Source organism: Mustela nigripes, chromosome 4, assembly GCF_022355385.1.
Source record: "Mustela nigripes isolate SB6536 chromosome 4, MUSNIG.SB6536, whole genome shotgun sequence".
In the NCBI taxonomy this organism is placed as follows: domain Eukaryota; kingdom Metazoa; phylum Chordata; class Mammalia; order Carnivora; family Mustelidae; genus Mustela; species Mustela nigripes.
In genome coordinates this window covers 166,664,372-166,686,232 of record NC_081560.1, presented here as the reverse complement: position 1 = coordinate 166,686,232, position 21,861 = coordinate 166,664,372, and the positions used below count along the sequence as shown (strand labels likewise).

The 21,861-nt window shown below is 42.4% G+C and overlaps 1 protein-coding gene across 3 annotated transcripts in view; it reads left to right on the top strand.

The window, feature by feature from the left end:
* Nucleotides 1-21,861, top strand: part of NT5C2 (5'-nucleotidase, cytosolic II) — a 140,084-nt gene that overhangs the window by 42,161 nt on the left and 76,062 nt on the right. For 2 of the 3 annotated variants that reach the window (XM_059398477.1, XM_059398475.1), the window contains exons 1-2: nucleotides 7,743-7,828; nucleotides 21,432-21,556. In XM_059398477.1, the coding sequence (XP_059254460.1) occupies nucleotides 21,456-21,556 (101 nt within the window). In that variant the 5' untranslated portion in view covers nucleotides 7,743-7,828; nucleotides 21,432-21,455. Of the gene's footprint in view, nucleotides 1-7,742; nucleotides 7,829-21,431; nucleotides 21,557-21,861 lie in introns of those variants that run through there. The other variant, XM_059398476.1, reaches the window with a different exon arrangement.

Below are 21,861 nucleotides of genomic sequence, written 5' to 3'. Positions count from 1 at the left end.
AGTTGTGGGAAACCTGGGCATCTGTTACTTGTGACCGCTGTCTGTAGTGGGGGGCAATCTCGTGGGACTGAGCCCGTACCCTTGGGGATCTGACCAGACAGTGTCAGAATTAAGCTCAGTTGTTAGCACTCAGTTGTCCCAGAGAATTGCTCTGTGTGGGAAAACCCTCACGCATTTGATTTCAGAAGTGTTATTGAGTGTGGGAAAGGTATGAGAGTAAAGAAGGCACAGAAGTTTGGGGAGGTTTTTCTGAAACACCCGGGTAGCTCAGAGTCCATGACTCCTTGGAATTAGAGCCAAGGTTCTAAATTGCCCCATTAAGTGCTACAGGGAACAACTGAAAAAGCTCCTCCAGTTGCGGCCCCTCTACCTCTGAGCACAGCAGTACTCTCTGGGATTATTAGCAAATGCCTTCAGTTTTGTTAAGTGTGGGGTGTTCAGGACTGCCTTTGAGAGGTGGAGAGGTGTTTCACTATAATGTCCAGTGTGCCCAGGAACACTCAGAAGGGCCAGGTAGAGTGTTAGCCAAATGCTGGGTCTTAGACAGGGGTCAGCTCTTAGGTCCTGGCTCAAGATGAAATGGAAAAAAGCAGAAAAGGGCATCAGTTTTTTACCAAGTTCAGTTTAATTTAAGGCCCTGCCTTTTATTCTGAGATTATGTTTTCCCTACTTTTTTTGGTGTTAAAATTGTTTTTCAAGGGGTACCGGGGTGGCTCAGTGGGTTAAACCTCTGCCTTCAGCTCCGGTCATGATCCCAGGGTTCCGGGATCGAGCCCCACATCGGGCTCTCTGCTCTGCAGGGAGCCTGCTTCCTCCTCTCTCTCTCTGCCTGCCCCTCAGCCTACTTGTGATCTCTATCTGTCATATAAATAAATAAAATCTTTTAAAAAAATTGTTTTTCAAGAAATAGTAAGGGCGGGGCATCTGGGTGGCTCAGTCAGGCTTAATTCTGACACTGTCTGCCTGGAGACAGTGTCAGATCCCCAAGGGTACGGGCTCAGTCCCACGAAATTGCCCCCCACTACAGACAGCGGTCACAAGTAGGCCTCAAAAGAGATCATTGACAGCAGCTCAGTACAGATCAGGCCTCTGCCTTCAGCTCAGGTTATGATCCCAGAGTCCTGGGATCGAGCCCCACATCGGGCTCTCTGCTCGGCAGGGAGCCTGCTTCCTCCTCTCTCTCTGCCTGCCTCTCTGCCTACTTGTGATCTCTGTCTGTCAAATAAATAAATAAACAAAATCTTAAAAAAAAAAAAGAAATAGTAATGGCAGTAGATGGCAGTTTATTTTATTATTATTTTTATTTTTAAAAAGATTTTACTTATTTGCAGGGGGTGCACACAAGTGGAGGGAGGGGCAGAGGAGAGGGACAAGCAGACCGCCACTGAACAGGGAGTCCCATGTGGAGCCAGATCCCAGGACCCCGGGATCATGACCCGAGCCTAAGGCAGACGCTTGACCCACAGAGCCACCCAGGCATCCCAATGGCAGTTTATTTTAACGTCCTGAATGGTATAGTCCAAAGATGGCCACCCTACCTGAATGCCCAGACGTGCTATTGAAATATCACTGAGTGAAGGAATCCTGAATCTGGTAACCATTTACCATTTCAGAGGGCCTTGTGACCCCAATTCCTCAGAGGTGGGGGAGGCCACAGAGAGCCTCCCTTGACAGCAGTGGTAAAACATCAAATAGTAGAAGACTTAAAATGCCTGGATTTGGGCTTTGCCACCCATAAATTCATAAAAAATGAAACACACTGTTGCCACTTTGGTTTGATTTAACCAGTTTATTTATATAGTGCTTACTGGATGCCCAGTCCTTTCTCAAATGCTGTACAAATGTGATCTCATTTGATCCTTATCAAGCATATGAGGTAGATACTATTATTATCCTCATCTCCATTTTAAAGATGGGGAAACTAAGACATGAGGGCATTGAGACACCTGTCTCGGGTCACAACTAGTTAGCTGCGGAGCCAGAAGTTGAAGCCAGAGAGTCTGGTTCTGGAATCCATTTTCTTAATCCCTACAGCATGCTGCCTGGTTAGAAGCAATTTAGAACTTTAGTGGCATGTAATGATCTATTTTCAGCCTCTGATTCCATAGATAGAAGCTGCCTGTGGACTAAGCTGCCTGATCTGTACTGAGCTGCTGTCAATGATCTCTTTTGAGGCCTTTCCACACCACCACTGGGAGAGTCAGAGTGGGAAGATGGCCCTTTGAAAGAGCCTGGCAAGACAACAGTGGCAAAATCAATGAACTTTGGTTAAGATCAGCAAGCCCTTGTAGCATGGAGCCTTGAGTCCATGCAAAGGTCTTCTGAGAGGTCCTCCAGAGCTTAGAATGCTAAGTGTGCTTTCAAACACACTTAAAAAAAATTTATTTGTGAGAGAAAGAGAGGGAGAGAGCACACACACCAGCTTAGGGAGGGGCAGAGGGATAGGAAGAGAAGCAGACTCCTTGCTGAGCTGATGTGGGGCTCAATCGCATGACCCCAAGACATGACCTGAGCCAAAATGAAGAGTCAGATGTTTAACCAACTGAGTCACCCAGGTGCCCCTATTTCTTTTGTTTTTATTTTTATTTATTTTTATTTTTTGGAATCTTTTTTTTAAAACAGGTAAAAGTAGAGTTGTGTTGAAGCAGAAGTGGGGATCCGGGGGTGCCTGGGTGGCTCAGTGGGTTAAGCCGCTGCCTTCGGCTCAGGTCATGATCTCAGGGTCCTGGGATCAAGTCCCACATCGGGCTCTCTGCTCAGCAGGGAGCCTGCTTCCCTCTCTCTCTCTCTCTGCCTGCCTCTCTGCCTGCTTGTGATCTCTGTCTATCAAATAAATAAATAAAATCTTATAAAAAAAAAATGAAGTGGGGATCCGGCTGACCTTATTCTTAGCCTTTATGCAGTATTGAGTCACTATCAGATAGTGACTCATTTCCGGCCTTTGTACCTACTGGTCCCCCTTTCAGGACTCTTCCAATCATCCAAGCAAGCCCATCTCTTTCGCTTAAGTCCTATTCATCCTTCAGGGCTCAGCTGAGATGTTATTTCCATAGGGAAATGTTCCCTGAGCCTCTCCCTACCCCAAAACCTAGCCCCTATTTTGTTTTCTCTCATAGCATCTTTCACTTTTCCTGCATTTCTCTTTCCTAAAATTGTAGTAAAATAATTGTTTATTTATCTAAAGCTCATCTTCCCAAGCAGTTGGGAACATCCAAAAGGGCAGAAACCCATGTCTCTGTTGATGAGTGTTGGGCACAAGGTAGGAGCTCACTGCATAATTTTGAAGAAATGTCCGTGCTCCTGAGTCTTACATGGATATCCTGTCTCTCAAGTTGGAGTGGACATTTCTAACTAGACTAAACATTTTCTCATTGTCTCCTTTCATAGTGCCTGTGCTGGCACTAATCACCCAAGTGCTGACCCTGTGCTATCAGAGAAAGAAGGACGAAAAACAGAGGAGACACCTGAGATGGCGGATTGGATCTAACACTGAACACTTCCTGGGAGAAAGAGTTTTGGGCAGCCGGAGGCTGTTTCTAGGCCCCAGGCCAGGGTGTTGAGCAATGTTTTCATTTCTCTGAGAGCTTCTGCCAACGAGAAGAAAACTGATGAGTGACCTGTGAATGCTGCTTACATTCTGGGTGACTCACAGTTGATGGTATTCTGGGGGAAAAATCATGTTGATCAGAGGAGTAGGACAGCCATGTGGGTACTGGGCAGAAAGTTTGGTGAGAGGCCATCCAGTGCCTCGGTAAGATGGCCTCTCTTGCTAAGCACTCACTGCCCAGGCCTTTCAGCCAATGCCAAGTCAGAGACCCCAGGCAAGCCACATAAGGCCCTTTCCTTGGGCTCCCCAGTCTTCTGTTGGAAGGTTTTTTCACAGTTGATACAGCTTCTCTTTTTCCAGAAAGTCATAAATCCAAATGTCCTGCCCTTTTCCTTTCTATTGTAATTAAAACATTAATTTCTGGTTACAGAAATAATACACGAATACATTTATCTTCAGAAACAATAAAATAGGGCGCCTGGGTGGCTCAGTGGGTTAAGCTGCTGCCTTGGCTCAGGTCATGATCTCAGGGTCCTGGGATCGAGTCCCGCATCGGGCTTTCTGCTCAGCAGGGAGCCTGCTTCCTCCTCTCTCTCTCTCTGCCTGCCTCTCTGCCTACTTGTAATCTCTCTGTCAAATAAATAAATAAAATCTTAAAAAAAAAAAAAGAAACAATAAAATAGGGGCATGTGGGTGGCTGTCAGTTAAGCAGTTAAGTGTCTGACTCTTTGATTTCAGCTCAGGTTGTGATTTTAAGAGATCATGAGATGAGCCCCAGAGCTCCGCCTTGGGTCGGGTACTGGGTATGGAGCCTGCTTAAGAATCTCTCTCTCTCTCTTCCTCTGCCCCTCCACCCTACCTCCACATACATGCTCTCTCTTTCTCTAAGAAAAAGAAAAAAAAAAGGAACAAAAACTGCAGTAAAATGAAGCTAAACTCCCTTTTACCCTCGCACTTGGCCCTTTACCTCATCTTCAGAGATAGTTTTTTTTTTTTTTTTAATAACTTCTAATAAACATTTGGGATGTAGCCTTATGATCTGTTTTAAAAATCTTTTACAAACAATGTGTGGTTTTCTTAGTTTGGGCAGGTAAAGTGGTATACCAGAGACTTGGTATAAGAAAATTTTCACAGTTCCAGAGGCTGGGAAGTCCAAGGGCAAGGCACGAACAGATTTGGTGAAGGCCTGGTTCTTGGTTCAGAGAAAGCTATCTTCTTGCTGTGTCCTTACAAGGTGGAAGGGGTAGGAGGATTTCGGGGTTCTCTTTTATAAGGGCACTCATTCCACTTAGGAGAGCTCTGCCCTCATGACCGAATTATCTCTCAAAGGCCCTACCTCCAAATACCATCACATTGGGCATTGGGTTTCAACACATGAATTTAGAATTTGTCTATAGCAGTGTTGATAAGAAAAAAATGGTATTTATGTCTGTGTTTTAACATTTTATTTTGAAAATAATTTTAGATTTACAGAAGAGTTGCAAAGTGCCTTACCATTTTCTTTTGAAATAATTTTAGATAGAACTGCAAAAATAATAACGGGCACCTGGGTGGCTCAGTCATTAAGCATCTGCCTAAGGCTCCGTCCTTATCCCAGGGTCCTGGGATTGAGCTCTCTGCTCAGCGGGGAGCCTGCTTCTCCCTCTTCCACTCTCCCCTGCTTGTGTTCCCTCTCTCACTGTCTCTCTGTCAAATAGATAAATAAAATCTTAAAAAAAAAAGTCACAGAAAGTTCCAGTATACCCTTACTCAGCCTCTCCTAATGTTAATGGGTTCCATAACTCTGGTTCAGTGATCAAAACTAAGAAATGAACACTGGTGCAATGTGCTGTTAATTAAACTATAAACTTTATTAGAACTTCACCAGTTTTTCCACTAATGTGCTTTAACTGTTCCAGGATCCTCTGTTGCATTTAGTTGTCTGGTCCCTTTAGTCTCGTCCAATCTATGTTTTCCTTGGCTTTCATGACCTTAACACTTTTTTTTTTTTGAAGGCTTCCAGTTCTTTTTTAAAAATAGTCCACTTATTTATTTATTTTTAAGTAATCTCTCCACCCAACATGAAACTCAGACTCATGACCCCAAGATCAAGAGTCACATACTCTCCCAACTGAGCCGGCCAGGTGCCCTGACCATAACACTTTTGAAGAGTCCAGGTCAGGTATTTTATAGAATAGCCCTTAATTTGGGTTTGTCTGAAGTTAAGCATTTTGAGGAAGATTTAAAAAAATATATCAATTATATATATATATATATGTATATATATAATATTTGCATGTTATATATTATACTGCAACTTGGGTTTTATATTCAACTATATTGTGTATTTTTTTAAGCGAGAGGGAGCAAGTGGGGGGGACAAAGGGAGGAGGGGGAGAGAGAGAATCTTAAGCAGGCACCACACCCAGCATGGAGCCTGAGGCAGGGTTTGATCTTAGGACCCTGAGATCAGGACCTGAGCCAAGGCACCTAACCAACTGAGCCATCTCTGTGCCTCTCAACTATAGGACTATAGATCAAGGTCACTTCTCTTAAATTCTCTACAGAATTGCATTATGAGTATTGTGCATTTTCTTTTAATTTAATTTTTTAATTAATTAATTAATTTGACAGACAGATCACAAGGAGGCAGAGAGAGACAGGCAGAGAGAGAGGGGGAAGCAGGCTCTCTGCCAAGCAGAGAGCCCAACACGGGGCTCGATCCCAGGACCCTGGGACCACGACCTGAGCCGAAGGCAGAGGCTTCAACCCACTGAGCCACCCAGGCGCCCCGAGTATTGTGCATTTTATTTAGCTATTCCCCTATTGGTGGGTACTTAGGCTGATTCCAAAATTTATTAACAACATCATAGGAATTATCCTTATATACATCTCCATATGCACATGGAGTACGGTAGATAACTAGAAGTGGCATTGATGAAACATGGATTTAATAGATGTTGTCCTATTGCCCTCTAAAGTGGCTGTGCCAATTTATATTCTTTTGATATTATGAAGATTGAAAATTGTTGCCAATCTCAGTTTCAATTTCCATTTCCCTGGTTACTATTGAGATTGCATGTTTTTGTGTGCTTATTAGCAATTTGTGATTAGCAACTTCCTTCTGTGAACTGCCAATTTATATTATTTGCCCATTTTTCCACTAGATTTTTTTCTTATTGATTTGTTGAGTCCTTTGTATGTTCTAGATACAAATCTTTATTTTATGTATTACAGATATATTCTCTTCATCTGTTATTTAAGTTTATTTCCCAATTTTTTTAAAAGGTTTTATTTATTTGTGACAGAGAAAGGGGGAGAGAGAGAGAAAGAGAGAGAGAGAGGGCATAAGCAGGGAGGAGGGTCAGAGGGAGAGGGAGAAGCATTCTTCCGGATAAGCAGGGATCCCAATGCTGAGCTCAATTCCAGGACCCTGAGATCATGACCCCAGCTGAATGAGGTCCTTGTTCCCCAATATTTTAACTTATTACATGTCCCTGATTTTTATTTTTTTAAGCATTTTATTTATTTGACAGACAGAGATCACAAGTAGGCAGAGAGAGGGAGGAAGCAGGCTCTCCGCCGAGCAGAGAGCCCACTGCGGGCACGATCATGACCTGAGCCGAAGGTAGAGGCCTCAACCCACGGAGCCACCCAGGTACCCCACATGTCCCAGATTTTTAAAATTATTTTTTCTGACTTTTGGAGACAAAGTTCTTGATTATACAAGTAGTATAAATGATGTAGAAAATCTGGGAAATTTATGGACAAGTATAAAGAAGAAAAGAAACTACCCCGAATCTTATCACTGAGGAAAAAAACAAAGCACTCCTAAAATATTCAATTACAGGGGCACCTGGGTGGCTCAGTGTGTCCCTTCTGAACCAGAAGGGGTCTAAGGTCTGTTTGACCAGGAGATAAAGGATGCCCCATCCCCTTAAGGGAAAGTGTTGGTGGGGCCTTGCTGAGGGGCCAGACACAAAGCCAAGGGATGGAGACCTAAATGAAACGTAAGGGTTGTCAATGTGCCTTATCCCACAGGTCGTCAACGACTGCTGTTCTGATATTTGTGGGTCTCGAAAACCCGCGCTAGGGCGCCCAGGCAACCAGGGTCCTCTCAGTCTGTGCTGCTAGGGAGCGTCGCGGCGGCCTCGTTCTTCGGCGGAGCTGCGGAAAGAACAGCACGCCGGTCCCTGGCCGGGCGCGAGCTGGGGGCGGCGCCGGGGCGGCGGGGGCGGGGAAGGAGCGCGCCCCGGCGGCTGCGGCAGTTGCGCGTTGGGATTGCTGCCGAGCGGCGGGCCGGTGAGTGCGGCGGGACTCGCGGGAGGGCGGGGAGGGAGCGGGCGAGCGAGAGAGCGAGCGAGAGAGGCAGGGAGGGTGCGCGGCAGAGCGCGCGACTTGGGACCGGGAGACGCCGCCTGCCCCTGCCTCGGCCCCACCCGGGCCGCTGCACCCCTCTGGCCCCTCTCCTCCATCCCAGGGCCGGCGGACTCGACACCCTCGTGGCCGCATGTCGCCCCCCACCCCCAAACCTATCCCCAGCTGGCCCCCGCCTCAGAGCGGCCCCAGCCTCCGCGGCGACGCCCCCAGCCCCACGTCATGCTCGCGCCATTGTTTCTGCCGTCGGCTCGCGGGGACCCGCCTTCGCCTCGGAGCACGGCCCTTGGCTTGGTCTCCTCAGAGCCAGCCTCGCCGTGTCGGGTCCCCCCGCTTTTCTCACGCCCGTGGCATCCCCCATCTCGCCTCAGGCGGACCCTTCTTTACTGAGTTCCGGTTATTTTTTTCCGGAGGACGCCGCCTTCCTCCCGCAGGCAGCGGAGGCCAGTCTTTCCGTCCCCCTTCCAGGGCTTCACCCCCTGCGCGTTCCGGGTGGCCCCCAAGGAACTAGCGGACCGCGGTGGTAGGAGGCGAGGTTGACAACGTTTTCGCCAGAGCCGCAGGAAATTGCCGGCCTGATAGACCACATTCCAGTTGTTTTGTCGTTTGCAGCACTTCCTGGAAAGCTCACGTTGAATCGCGAGCCGCCACAAAAACCAAGCTCGTTATGTCTAAACGGCTCCCAAGTCAGGCGTCAGCTGTCTGGGGGCGGACCGTCCCCCCCCTTTTTTTTCTTGGGGTCCCCTGAAGCTGGTGAAAGCCGAGGGGAGATGCAGATCTGAGGCCTGAACCATTCGTTGTAAGCAAAACGTTTGGAGGTTTTGACGCCAGTAGGCCTCAGCTTTTAAAAGCAGTGGGTAGAGCTGTGGGCGTTGTGGCCGTTATGTTTGACGGATGCAAAGTACAGTGATCCGCAGTGACTGGTCACCTTTGTAGGGCTGTGTGCGTGCGTGCGCCCGTGCGTGTCTGGGTGCAGACAGGTTCTTGATTGAACTGTGCTTGTTTTGTAATGTCTGCACACTGTTCATTTTGCCTCTTAAGACAGCGGATGCAAATTCTAAGTGTAACCCACAAGGAAGAATGTTGAAACAGTACCGTTTACCGTGGAGACTTAATGTGATTGAAGTCCTTTTAAATAGTTACCACGACACTCTTTTTTTTTCTTAATTTTCTTTTAGTAGGCTTCATGCCCAAATGTGGGGCTCCAACTCACAACCTTGAGATCAAGAGTCGCCTGCTCTACCCCTGAGCCATCTAGGAGTCCTTACTGGGACACTTCTCAACCATGGTTAGAATTTATCCAGATGAAGACATCCAGGCCTCTGCATGATAGCTTGATGGTAGCACACACGGACTACTTCTGAAATGCATTTCTTTTGCAGTATAAGCTGCTACAATTTCAGCTCTTACAGGTTGTTGCTGCATTTAGATTTAAAAATTTAGCAAGTCAGTCTGTAAAATGAGAGGGCTGAAGGAGAGTTCTGCAAGGTTTTTTCCAGTATTTTGGTTTGTTTTTGAGGATTTTATTTATTTGTCAGCACACAAGCTGGGGAAGAGGCAGACAGAGAAGTAGGCTCCCGCTGAGCAAGGACCTAGATGGAGGGCTTGCTCCCAGGACCCTGGGATCAGAATTTGAGCAGAAGGCAGAGGGTTAAGGGACTGAGCCACCCAGACACCCGGGTTTCTTTCAGTACTAAAATTTGATTCCATGGTATGAAAATTTACAATTAGCTACAGGTTTCCAAAAGTTTATTATTGTAGGAAGATTTGTATAGAGAGATATTTACTGATGGTATCTGCAAGCCTTAGTATTGACAATAGGTTTATCTTCCTAAAGAAAGCCAGATTATAGTGGAATGTTAGGGATGTTCATTTGTCTGTCTCTAGGCTGTTTTGCTGTTTGTTTGTTTGTTTTTTAAGATTTTATTTACTTATTTGACACAGAGAGAGAGGGATCACAAGTCAGCAGAGAGGCAGGCAGAGGAAGAGGGGGAAGCAGGCTCCCCGTTGAGCAGAGAGCCCAATGTGGGGCTCGATTCCAGGACCCTGAGATCACGACCTGAGCCGAAGGCAGGGGCTTAACCCACTGAGCCACCCAGGCGCCCCTGTTTTTGCTGTTTTATGGAAGAAAGCACTTAAGCCTTTTTTCTTTAAATACATCTTTTCATTGCTTAGCTTTTTTAACAAAAAGCTTAATTCAATGAAAGAGCAGAACAAGAAACAGACCCCAACTTTATCATATGATGTATAACTAAGTTCTTTTCCAATTCCTATTTAAACATAGTTTTTATGTAGGTTCACTTGCTATGTACATATTTTTAATTTTCATTTACCCACTTTCTGGGATGTCCACGTATCTGAAGAATTCATCTACTTTTCATTTGTAAAGGCTCTGTAACATATTTTTATACCCAGTGGTCAACATTGCCTGGCGTACAGGCTCTCAGTATTTTTGTTGAAGGAATGTAGTATTTTGAGCCACTTGGACAACATTTGGGAACACAACATGTTAAATATCACAGGGCATATGCTCAGTGACATTTGAGCAATAAAGCCCTTCAATACTTTGAGCCAGGAGATAGCATCACGTATGTTTAAGAGTGTGGTTTTTGGAGTCTGGGTTTGAGATCTGGCTTGCAACTTAACCAGCCGTGCAACCTTGGAGAAGATGGAAGACCTCACTTAGTTTCTCTCACCACGAAAAACGGAAAAATAGAACAAATTTCACAAGGTTGTATGGATTAAGTGGGATAATTCCATTGAAGCAATACTGGCATACATTAAATTATAAATGTTAACTCTCACTGTTTTTTGTTCAGAGTGGGGATGTTACTGCATGTTGGTGGGATCAGAAAAGCATGAGTGATGATGACAGGAGAGTAAGAAGATGCGAAGGTGGATATATTGAGGGTTTAATTAATAGATTGCTCTCACTAAAAGTATGTGGTAGAGTAATAGTATGAGATAAAGCTAGAGATAGAATTTCTGATAAGCTGCTTACAAGATAGGCTATGTAGATTTTTGGAAGATACAGCACAATGAAGTAAGATAATTTTTCTTTTTTAAATAAAGGTTTTATTTATTATTCTAAGAGAGAGAGCGAGAGAGAGAACAGGAGCAAGAGTTGGGGAGAGGGAAAAGCAGGCTCTCTAATGAGCAGGGAGCCCGGCTTTGGGGCTCTATCCCAGGATCCTGGGATCATCACCTGAGTTGAAGGCAGATGCTTAACCCACTGAGCCATCCAGGTGCCCCAAGATAATTTTTTGTAATGAGTGGTAGGTGTTTGTGTTGTTTTTTAGGTTCAGAACTAAAAAAGTTCTTTCCTTTAAAGATTGATTTATCCTAGAGAGAGAGGAAAAAAAAATATGTGAGTGGGGGGAGAGGCAGAGGGAGAAGGTGAGAGAATCTTGAGTAGACTCCCTGCGGAGCTGGTAGCCCAATTCAGGGCTCAGTCTCACAACCCTGAGATCCTGACCTGAAGCCAAGAGTCAGATGGTCAATGGACAGAGTAACCTAGATGCCCCTAAAAGTTCTTTGCTTTAAGGATGTTGATTGCAAATTGTTATAGATTACTGAATTTCTTGTCACCTGACATAGTAAATCTTATATGACTTTTTGTTATTTGAAATTTGGTTGTGTTCTGTGATTGGTTACCAGAGTTTGCAGTGGCTTTTTGTTCATTTTTTTTTTTTCAAAAAAAGTTTTAGTTATTCATTTGACAGAGAGAGTGTATGTGTGTGCATGCACAAGTGAGGGGAGGGGCAGAGGGGGAAGCCGACTCCCCACTGAATAGGGAGTTCCAGGTGGAACTCTGGGAATATGACCTGAGGTGAAGGCAGACACTTAACCGACTGAGCCACCCATGTGTGTCTCATTCTTTCTTAAATGGAAAACAACTTTAGCAATAAGCCAATGAAAAACAATAAAAATAGCAAAATTGTCAGCAGAGCAGCAAAGCTGCCTTCTTTTTAGGTGGAATACAGAATCAGAAGGATTAAATTGACTTGGAGAGTGTTGAGCTATTAGTTCCTACCGTGTGTGTGTGTGTGTGTGTGTGTGTGTGTGTGTGTGTGTGTGTGTGTTTTAAGTAGGCTCCATGCCGAGCTTGGAGCCCAGCGTGGGGCTTGAACTCACAACCCTGAGATCGGGATTTGAGCTGAGATCGAGTTGGATGCTTTACTGACTGAGCCACCCAGCCACCACTAGTACACATACTCCTCTTATTTAATACATTATACATATGATTTTGCAACTTTTTTTTTTTTTTTTTGGTTAAACATTTTAAAAAAGATTTTATTGGAGAGTGAGTGAGCAAGAGAGAGCATGAAGTGGGAGAGATAAAGGGAGAGGCAGATTCCTGGGGAGCCCAACTCGGGGCTCAATCCTAGGACCCTGAGATCATGACCTGAGCCGAAATCAGGAGTCAAGTATTTAACTGACTGAGCCACCTGGGCACCCCAGCGTTGTTTATAATATGTGTCCATGTTGATAAGACTTTAGTTCATTCATTTTAATCACTTTGTAGTGTTGCATTATATGAATAAACCAGTTTGTTTATGGAGTTTTAGGTGTTTCTGATTTTTTTTAAAAGATGTTATTTTTATTTATTTATTTGATAGAGAAAGAGAGATCGAAAGTAGGTAGAGAGGCAGGCAGAGAGAGAGGGGGAAGCAGGCTCCCTGCTGAGCAGAGAGCCCAATGTTGGATTATGACCTGAGCTGAACGCAGAGGCTCAACCCACTGAACCACCCAGGCGCCGCCCACCCCTTTTTAAAAGATTTTTTTTTAGTCTGATTTTTTTTTTTTAAGTAGGTCTGGTGTGGACCTCAATGCAGGGCTTGAACTCACCATTCTGAGATCAAGAGTCAGACACAACCGACTAAGTTCTCCAAGCCCCCCCGCCTCCTGCCCAAATGAACTTTATAGTTATTCTCCACTCTAACCCTTGGTCCTGGATCTAGTGAAAGATCATGAATTGCATTTAGTTGTCATGTCCCTGTAATTACTTTTTTTTTTTTAATTTTTTATTTTTTATAAACATATATTTTTATTCCCAGGGGTACAGGTCTGTGAATCACCAGGTTTACACACTTCACAGCACTCACCAAAGCACATACCCTCCCCAATGTCCATAATCCCACCCCCTTCCTGTAATTACTTTTAATCCACATCAGGTCCATCTTTTTGTTTGTTTTCATAATAATATAATTGAAGAGCCCAGGCCAGTTGTTTTATGGAACAAAACTATAATAAAAGTTATGTGAATGTAATGTCTTCTAAATTATCTTCTTGTACTGCCCTCACCCTTCTTGTGATGACAGGAGATGATAAAATATCTACGTAATAAGATGAAGTGAATGACGTAGGCATTGTGACATAACCTTAAGCTACTATTGACCTTCTGCCTATATGGCAGAAGGAGGATCATCTGCTTCCGGGGACTGCAGCTGACCATGGGTAACTGAAACCGTGGAAAGGGAAACCATGGATAAGGGGCCGGAACTACTGTTCTACATTGTGCAGAAGCTGCAATGTAGAACATTGTAGAACATTGCAGCCTCTACCATTATAAATAATAAATGATTAAGCACTATGTATCAGCCATTGTTCTTAGTACCTTGCACTTATTAATGGATTGAATCCTTGTTCCAACTCTCACCATTTTGGAGTGGAAGAAGCTGAAGAGATTGTGTAATTTGCTCAGTCATAGAGCTAATCAGTGTTGGAGTTACGTTTTGAACCCAGGCAGTGTGGCTTTAGAATCTGTACTCCTCATCACACGTATAATTCTATGACATAGGTCAAATTATTTAATTTCAGTATGCTCTTTTCTTTCTTTTTTTTTTTTTTAAAGATTTTTATTTATTTATTTGATAGAGAGAGATCACAAGTAGGCAGAGAGGCAGGCAGAGAGAGAGGGGGAAGCAGGTTCCCTGCTGAGCAGAGAGCCCGATGTGGGGCTCCATCCCAGGACCCTGAGATCATGACCTGAGCTGAAGGCAGAGGCTTAAACCACTGAGCCACCCAGGCGCCCCTCAGTATGCTCTTTTCTTCTTTGTATGCCAGAATAGCACCTAACTCACATGGTTGTGAGAAGTCAGAAAGATATGTATAGTGCTTAAAATAATATGTGAAAAAGGTGAACACTTAGTAAATGTTAAATGTTAGCTGTTAAGTTAGGGTTATTAAGGCATTGAACTTACACATCTCTGAATTTTTACCAAATAAGCAGACTAATCCATAAATGTGAATTTATAAACCAAGAAGTAGAAATACTGTGATTATTTCTGACTTTCTGATTTTTATTTTTATTTTTTTATTTTGTGAGAGGAAAGGTAATAGGTACAACAGTGTAATTGTGAGCCAGGAAATTATCAGTAAAAGAATTCGTTCATTTTGAAATTAGACTTTCTTTTTTTGCCTCCTTTTTAAAAGAGTATTTAAGAATCATTACTGAAGGTGAAAAATATTTTATATTGGCTGATTGTAAAAACTGTTAGGCTTCATTACCTTTATGCTTTTGAAAGACCGTAGTTAATTATAGCAATATTTTGAAGAAATAGATGGCTTACTACATATCCTCCTGCCCATTCATTTAAAATGTTTTCTTTACATACTTGTTCTTTGTGTCAATGACCATTATTGTAGAAGGTCTTATATTACTCAAAACATTTAGTTAGAATCAGCCTTCAGGGGCGCCTGGGTGGCTCAGTGGGTTAAGCCTCTGCCTTTGGCTCGGGTCATGGTCTCGGGGTCCTGGGATCAAGCCTCACATTGGGTTTCCTGCTCAGCGGGGAGCCTGCTTCCTCCTCTCTCTCTCTGCCTAGTTGTGATCTCTCTCTGTCAAAAAAACCCCAAAAAACAAACAAAAAAAAAAACAGCCTTCATATGCTGATGTAGAACAGATATTTAGCCTTCTGTGTGATAGGGCTGAGGTAACAATTCTAGGAGTAGCAGCAGTAGAATGGTGAAGAGAAGAACATTAACAAAATTCAGGTCTTGTTTGTATATATTTAGGAACTTTAGGAATAGATGAAATAAATTTATACTTTCCAGTTTCAGACTAGAGATTGGAGCATGTTATTGCTTGAAGAAAAACCAATTGTCAAGGCAACAGGTACTGCATTTCTCACTTGACAGGATTCCTCTCAGTTTTGTTATTTTCCATCAGAGAACAAGGAACCTTTTGTTCCAAGGCCCGATGTCGAAATGTTAGCAAAATATTACGTTAATCAAGCCAAGAATCTTGTGTTTCTGAACCAAAAGATTTCACAAAGACTCATTTAGAGCATTAAAAGGAACTTGTGCAGTATTCTTGCATTTTCAGGCTTATACAAGAATTAACTTCTAAAAAGCAAAGACTTCCAAGTGTAGAGGTTTAGGAGTTCCATTTGTTTCTGCCTGTCTGTATCAAGTCTACTGTTAAAGGAACTGGGGTTACAGCAACAAATGAAACAAATCTCACCCTTAGAGAGCTTACATTTTAGAGAAAGGGTCTGACTCTAACTGTAAAAATATATCATGTCTGGAAGTGTTAATGTGCAAAAAAAAAAAAAAAGAAAGAAAGAAAAAGAAAGGAAGGTAAGAGGATAGCAAATAATATGCATGGATAGGTGTGAGTTTATTAGTTGAAATTTGTTAGCTGTGTATATCACTTGGCGTGCAAACTATGAATGCTTGCCTTTTCCTGAAATGTATAGTCCAGGGCAAAAGTCCATTCAGATAGAACTGAATGAAACTAATGGAATGAAAAATGAACAAAAAACTGTCATGAACTATTCAAAAGGCAAGAAGTTAATGAAACATTTAACACAGTTTATATACAGCAGTTTTAAGAAGTCTCCCTTTGGGGGAAAACTTGACTACTAATAACTTAAATAACTTAAAATACTTTTAAGATATTTTCTTCCATGTATTACTTTTAGTATTATTAGAAGGAGCAAAAGTTACAAAAATACTTTTAGAGCTATAGTTTCTTTCAAAGCGCAATTCTTTGGATTATAGATGACACCATTTTCAGGAAGGAAGAATTTTCTTTGCCCTTTAGAGTCCTAGCTGGATGAAGAATCAGATTGACATGAGACAAATTAACAGGAGGAAATCAAATTTAATAGCATACATAGAACAATCCACACAGACATAGAGATTCCAGAGACAGGCAACGTGATGCTTGTGTGAGCTGAGGAGGGGGCTAAGGGCCTGAGGATACAAAGGGTAGAAAGACTCTTAGCAAGGACTTGAGAGAAAATGGTTGGGAAACAAAGATTGCCTTATGTATCTAAGCATCTTAGGGGAATCTCTGTTAATAGCTCTTCTCTTGGTGCAAGCAGGTAGTTGAGGGAGAGGTAAAGAGCTTTCCTGAACCTGCTGGGTTTTGATTGCCTTTTTTTTTCCCCAATTTTTAAAAAATGTATTTATTTGACAGACAGAGATTACAAGTAGGTGGAGAGGCAGGCAAGAGGAGGAGGAAGCAGGCTCCCTGCTGAGCAGAGAGCCCAATGTGGGGCTTCACCCCAGAACCCTGAGACCATGACCTGAGCCGAAGTCAGAGGCATTAACCTACTGAGCCATCCAGGCGCCCCTTGACTGCTTTTAAATCAAAATAATGTTCATGTCAAAGAGGCCCATCTTGGGGCAGCCAGCCCTTGGTCTCTATGCTATTAATTATAGATACTATGATTTAGATTTTTAGCAGTACTTTTAGATGAATTAATCTAAACCTGGATCTGACTTCCCTTGTTTTCTAGGGAATGTATTTGTAAGTTAGTTTATTTGCGGTCATGTTACAGAGGGGATGCTAAGCCACACATATTGTTAAAAATAACTGACCATGGGGGCTCCTGGGTGGCTCAGTGGGTTAAAGCCTCTGCCTTCGGCTCAGGTCATGATCCTGGGGTCCTGGGATCGAGCCCCGAGTCGGGCTCTCTGCTCAGCAGGGAGCCTGCTTCCCTTCCTCTTTCTGCCTGCCTCTCTGCCTACTTGTGATCTGTCAAATAAATAAATAAAATCTTAAAAAAAAAAAAAAACAAAACTGACCACTATACTTCCTTGGTTTTACTTGCTCATTGGTCAAGGGATAGGGTTTTCAAGGGCTATGTGTAAAACGTGCCTCTTTACCGAACAGATATCCATAGTAGAGACTTATCAAGGATTGTAGTAGGGAAAAAGTCTTTCCCTTACTGTCAGCAGCAGCTTGTAAAGCTGACTGTACATATGTGCATTTTCCTTTTGGTAGAAATGGTCCATAGCACTAATTGGTAAGGCTTACTGTATAGTCAGTATTATCAGTATCTTTCAGTTCAACATACCTTATAGTTCGTATATAACCTGTGTTAATTATATGGATTGTACATTTAAAGCTGTTACCAAGTTGCTGGAACATAAGAGCAGAAATAAGGTCATATCAGTTATTTTGTTAAGTATCCTTTGTATCACAACAAAGGAAATGTTTTCATTTTTTTTTTAAAGATTATTTGAGAGAGAGCGAGAGAGTGCTCTTAAGTGGGGCTGGGGGTGCGTAGAGGTAGTGGGGGAGGGAAAAGCAGACTCCCCATGAGCAGGAAGCTCCATGTGGGGGTCCATTCCAGGATCTTGGGATCATGACCTGAGCCGAAGGCAGACACTTAACTGATGGAGCTATCCAGGTACCCCACAAAGGAAATGTTTTTATTTATTTATTTAAACAAAAAAAAAATTTTTTTTTTTACTTTGTTTGAGAGAGAGAGAGAGAACGAGATAGTGAACGAGAAGCAGACTCCTTGTGGAGCAGGGAGCCTGACATGGGACTCTGTCCCAGGCCACTGGGATCATGACCTGAGCCGAAGGGAAATGCTTAACCAGCTGAGCTGCTCAGATGCCTGGAAATGTTTTTAAAAAGTCAACTATAATAAAGTGATTTTATTACTTTATACACGTGTGCGCACACGTACACAAACACATGTGCCTACTTAGTTCAGAACCAGGCGTACAAATGGAGGATGTGACTTTAACTCTTCTTTTTCTATAAACTAGTTTAATATGCAACTCAATTTGTATTTTTGAAGCTTAAAATAAATTTCAAGCTGGTGAGAAAATTTTAAGAAACCATTCAAAGTGATCCTTTTTATTCAAGTTTCAAAGCAGTGTTCTTAGAATGGTTGATTATAAAACTTAGCAATCTCAAGTTTTATATTTCAAACAGAATAAATTCCAGTCAAGTTTAGTAAAACTCTGAGAGTTCATATTTATGTACTGTTATCATTACCTATTATCTGTTGAAAAATAAGTATTTGGTTCAATATGCAGTGTAAAACACTTTGCCGAATAGGCTTGTGCTATGTAATGTGTTTAAGTGCTGCTTTTTTTTTTTTTTAAGATTTTATTTATTTGTGAGAAAGCATGGGGGGGTGGGGAGGGGCAGTGGGCGAGGGAGAACCAGACTCATCCCTTAGCAGTGAGCCCAAAGCGGTGCTTAATCTCAGGACTCCGAGATCATGACCCAAGCCAAAGGCAGGTGCTTAACTGACTGAACCACCCAGGTTCCCCTCAAGTGCAGCTCCTTTCCGAGTGAATTACTGATGTGATCTGAAACATTTAAAATGGTTTTGCTACCCAGGTTTATCCTGCAGTTTCAGTTACTCTTTGCTTCCTGTTTTTCGCAGTTGCCTGGAGCTGGTGGAGCAGCTGGTTTCCCTTTTGGGGGGGAGGGTGGTGTTAGTGGTGAAAGGAGTATGTTTTGCCTGAAATATTTTTAAAGCGTGAAACTCTTGTATTTCAAATGCTTGAAAGTTCATTTCTCTTGTTGCTATTCAGATTGTCTATTTTATGTTGAAACAAAGAATATTTCTAACTACCATATTTTTTGAAAGGAATTAAAATTTGAGGTTTTTATTTGGTATTAGTCATTGCTGTACCTTAGTGAAAGAAACTACTCGAGCTTGACACTGTAAACAGGTGACAAATGTATATTTACTTAATGTATCTTACTTAATAGAAATCTCTCTCTTTTTTTTTGGCCAGTTGATAAAGCATCTTCATCTTTACTTTTTTTTTTTTTTTAAAGATTTTATTTATTTATTTGACAGAGAGAAATCACAAGTAGATGGAGAGACAGGCAGAGAGAAAGAGAGGGAAGCAGGCTCCCTGCTGAGCAGAGAGCCTGATGTGGGACTCGATCCCAGGACGCTGAGATCATGACCCGAGCCGAAGGCAGCGGCTTAACCCACTGAGCCACCCAGGCGCCCCTTCATCTTTACTTTTAATATTACTATGAAAAATAGTTAAGCATTAGATAGATTGATTCTGTGGATAGAGTTCAAAAGACAATCTTACCCCCTTACCTTCACATAACTGTATAGACTTCATGGCAGATTTTATCCCATATTAATGATAATCATTTTATGTTTACACTTTAGTTTTATGGTTTTTTTTTTTTTAAGATTTTATTTATTTATTTGACAGAGAGAGATCACAAGTAGGCAGAGAGGCAGGCAGAGAGAGAGAGAGAGGAGGAAGCAGGCTCCCTGCTGAGCAGAGAGCCCGATGCGGGACTCCATCCCAGGACCCTGAGACTATGACCTGAGCCAAAGGCAGCGACTTAACCCACTGAGCCACCCAGGCGCCCTAGTTTTATGTTTTTTTTTTTAAAGATTTTATTTATTTGAGAGAGAGTGCACTCACAGCAGGTGCAGAGGAAGAGGGAGAAGCAGACTCTCCACTGAGCAGAGAAGGCCAATGTAGGGCTCGATCCCAGGACGCTGAGATCATGACCCAAGCTGAAGGCAGAGGCTTAACAGACTGAGCCACCCAGGCACCCCTGAAGTTGGATGTTACCTTTGCTGAGAGTGTGTAACTTGAATTCTTAAAATAAAATATATTTTGTTTAGTCCATGATTGACCCGAGAGTGCTTTGAATTTTTGCTGCAAATAATTTGAAGAAAGTAGTAAAATAATTAAAATACTTGGGAGAAATCTCTTAGTATAATTACAACCTTTAATTTTTAAGGAAAGAAAAAAAAACAAACAAACCCCGAATTTTAAAAAAGTTTCACTGAGGTATAAATACATACAGTAGGGACACCTGGATGGCTCAGATGGCTGGGTGTCTGCCATTGGCCCAGGTCATGATCCTAACGTCCTTGTGGGATCTGGCTCCACTTCAGGCTCCTGGCTCAGTGGGGAGTCTGCTTCTCCCTCTTCCTCTGCTCCTCCCCCTGCTCATGTTCTTTCTCTCCGTATCTGTCTCAAATAAATAGAATCCTTTTAAAAAATGTATTAAAAATATATACAGTAAACTTCACAAATTTAGAGTATACAGTAAGTTTTGACATATATACACTCATGAAACAGTCACCATAATTAATACAATGAACATATCCCTCCCAAATGTTTCCCTGGGTCCCTCTTTGGCCTTATTGCTTGGCCCTAGTGAACCACTGATCTTATTTCTGTCACTGTAGATTAGTTTGCACTCTCTAGAATTTTATGTAAATAGGATCATATTATATGTCTTGTCTGCTTTCACTCAGCATAATTTTGAAATTTATTCATGTTTTCAGTAGTTCATTTCTTTTTATTGCAAAGTAGTATGAGCATACTACAGTTTATTCTTTCACCTGTATAGACATTTGAGTTGTTTTTAGTTTATGGGTATTACAGACAAAGCTACTGTGAATATTTGTGTATAAGTCTTTACGTGATACATGCTTTCATTTCTCTTGGATAATTACTTAGAAGGGTTGGGACATAAGTAGATGTGTGTTTAACTTTTAAAGAGATAGGAAACTTTTCCAAAGTGCTTGTACCATTTTTATAGTCTTACTGGTGGTGTATTAAAGTACTAGTTGCTCTGTTTCCTCACCCAAGTTTGTTATGGTCAGTCTTTTTAAAATTATAAATATTCTAACAGGCATGTAGTGGAATCTTTTTTCTTCTTTAAGATTTTATTTATTTATTTGACAGAGCACAAGTAAGGGGGGCAGCAAGCAGAGCAAGAAACAGACTCCCCGCTGAGCAGGGAGCCCTATATAGGGCTTGATCCCAGGACCATGGGATCATGATCTGAGTTGAAGGCAGATGCTTAACTGACTGGGCCACCCAGTACTACACTATACCACACTACTGTACACCAGTACTACTATACCCCCATGTAGTAGAAACTTGTTGTGGTGGTAATTTGCATTTCCCTGATGATAAATGGTGTTGAGCATCATTTCATGTGTTTATTTGCCATCTGTATATCTTTACTGATGAAACATCAGTTTGGATTTTTTGCATATATATATATATATATTTTAGAGAGAGTGCGCGAGTGTGAGGGGGTGGGTGCTGAGGGAGAACAAAGAGAATCTTAAGCAGGCTTCTTGCTCAGTACAGAGCCTGATGCGGGGCTCAAGCTCATTACCCTAAAATCATGACCTGAGCTGAAATCAAGAGTCAGATGCTTAACCAACTGAGCCACCTGGTGCCCCTAGAATTTTTCTAATTAAAACAGCACAACAGTAAATAGATACTAACATTAAGCCACTAAATTACTGATTTTCTTTTCTAGAATTCAGCATACAATTGAAATAAAATGACAACCTCCTGGAGTGATCGGTTACAGAATGCAGCAGATATGCCTGCTAACATGGATAAGCATGCCCTGAAAAAGTATCGGCGAGAAGCCTATCATCGGTAAGTATTTTGTCTATTTAATCCTCAAAACATCTCTATAAAGTGGGCACATATTATCTTCATTTTACAGATGATGAAGTTTTAATATGTAGAGAAGTTAGGCAGTTTAATGATCATATAGCTAGTTCATGGTTCAAACCCTGTCCAGAGTCTGGACCTTTTTTTTTTTGGATATTTATTTATTTAAATAATCTCTACACTCACTGTGGCCTTGAACTCACAACCCTGAGATAAAGAGTTGCACGCTCTATTCTTCCAACTGAGCCAGTTAGTGCCCCCAAGAGTCTAGACTTTTAACCACTAGT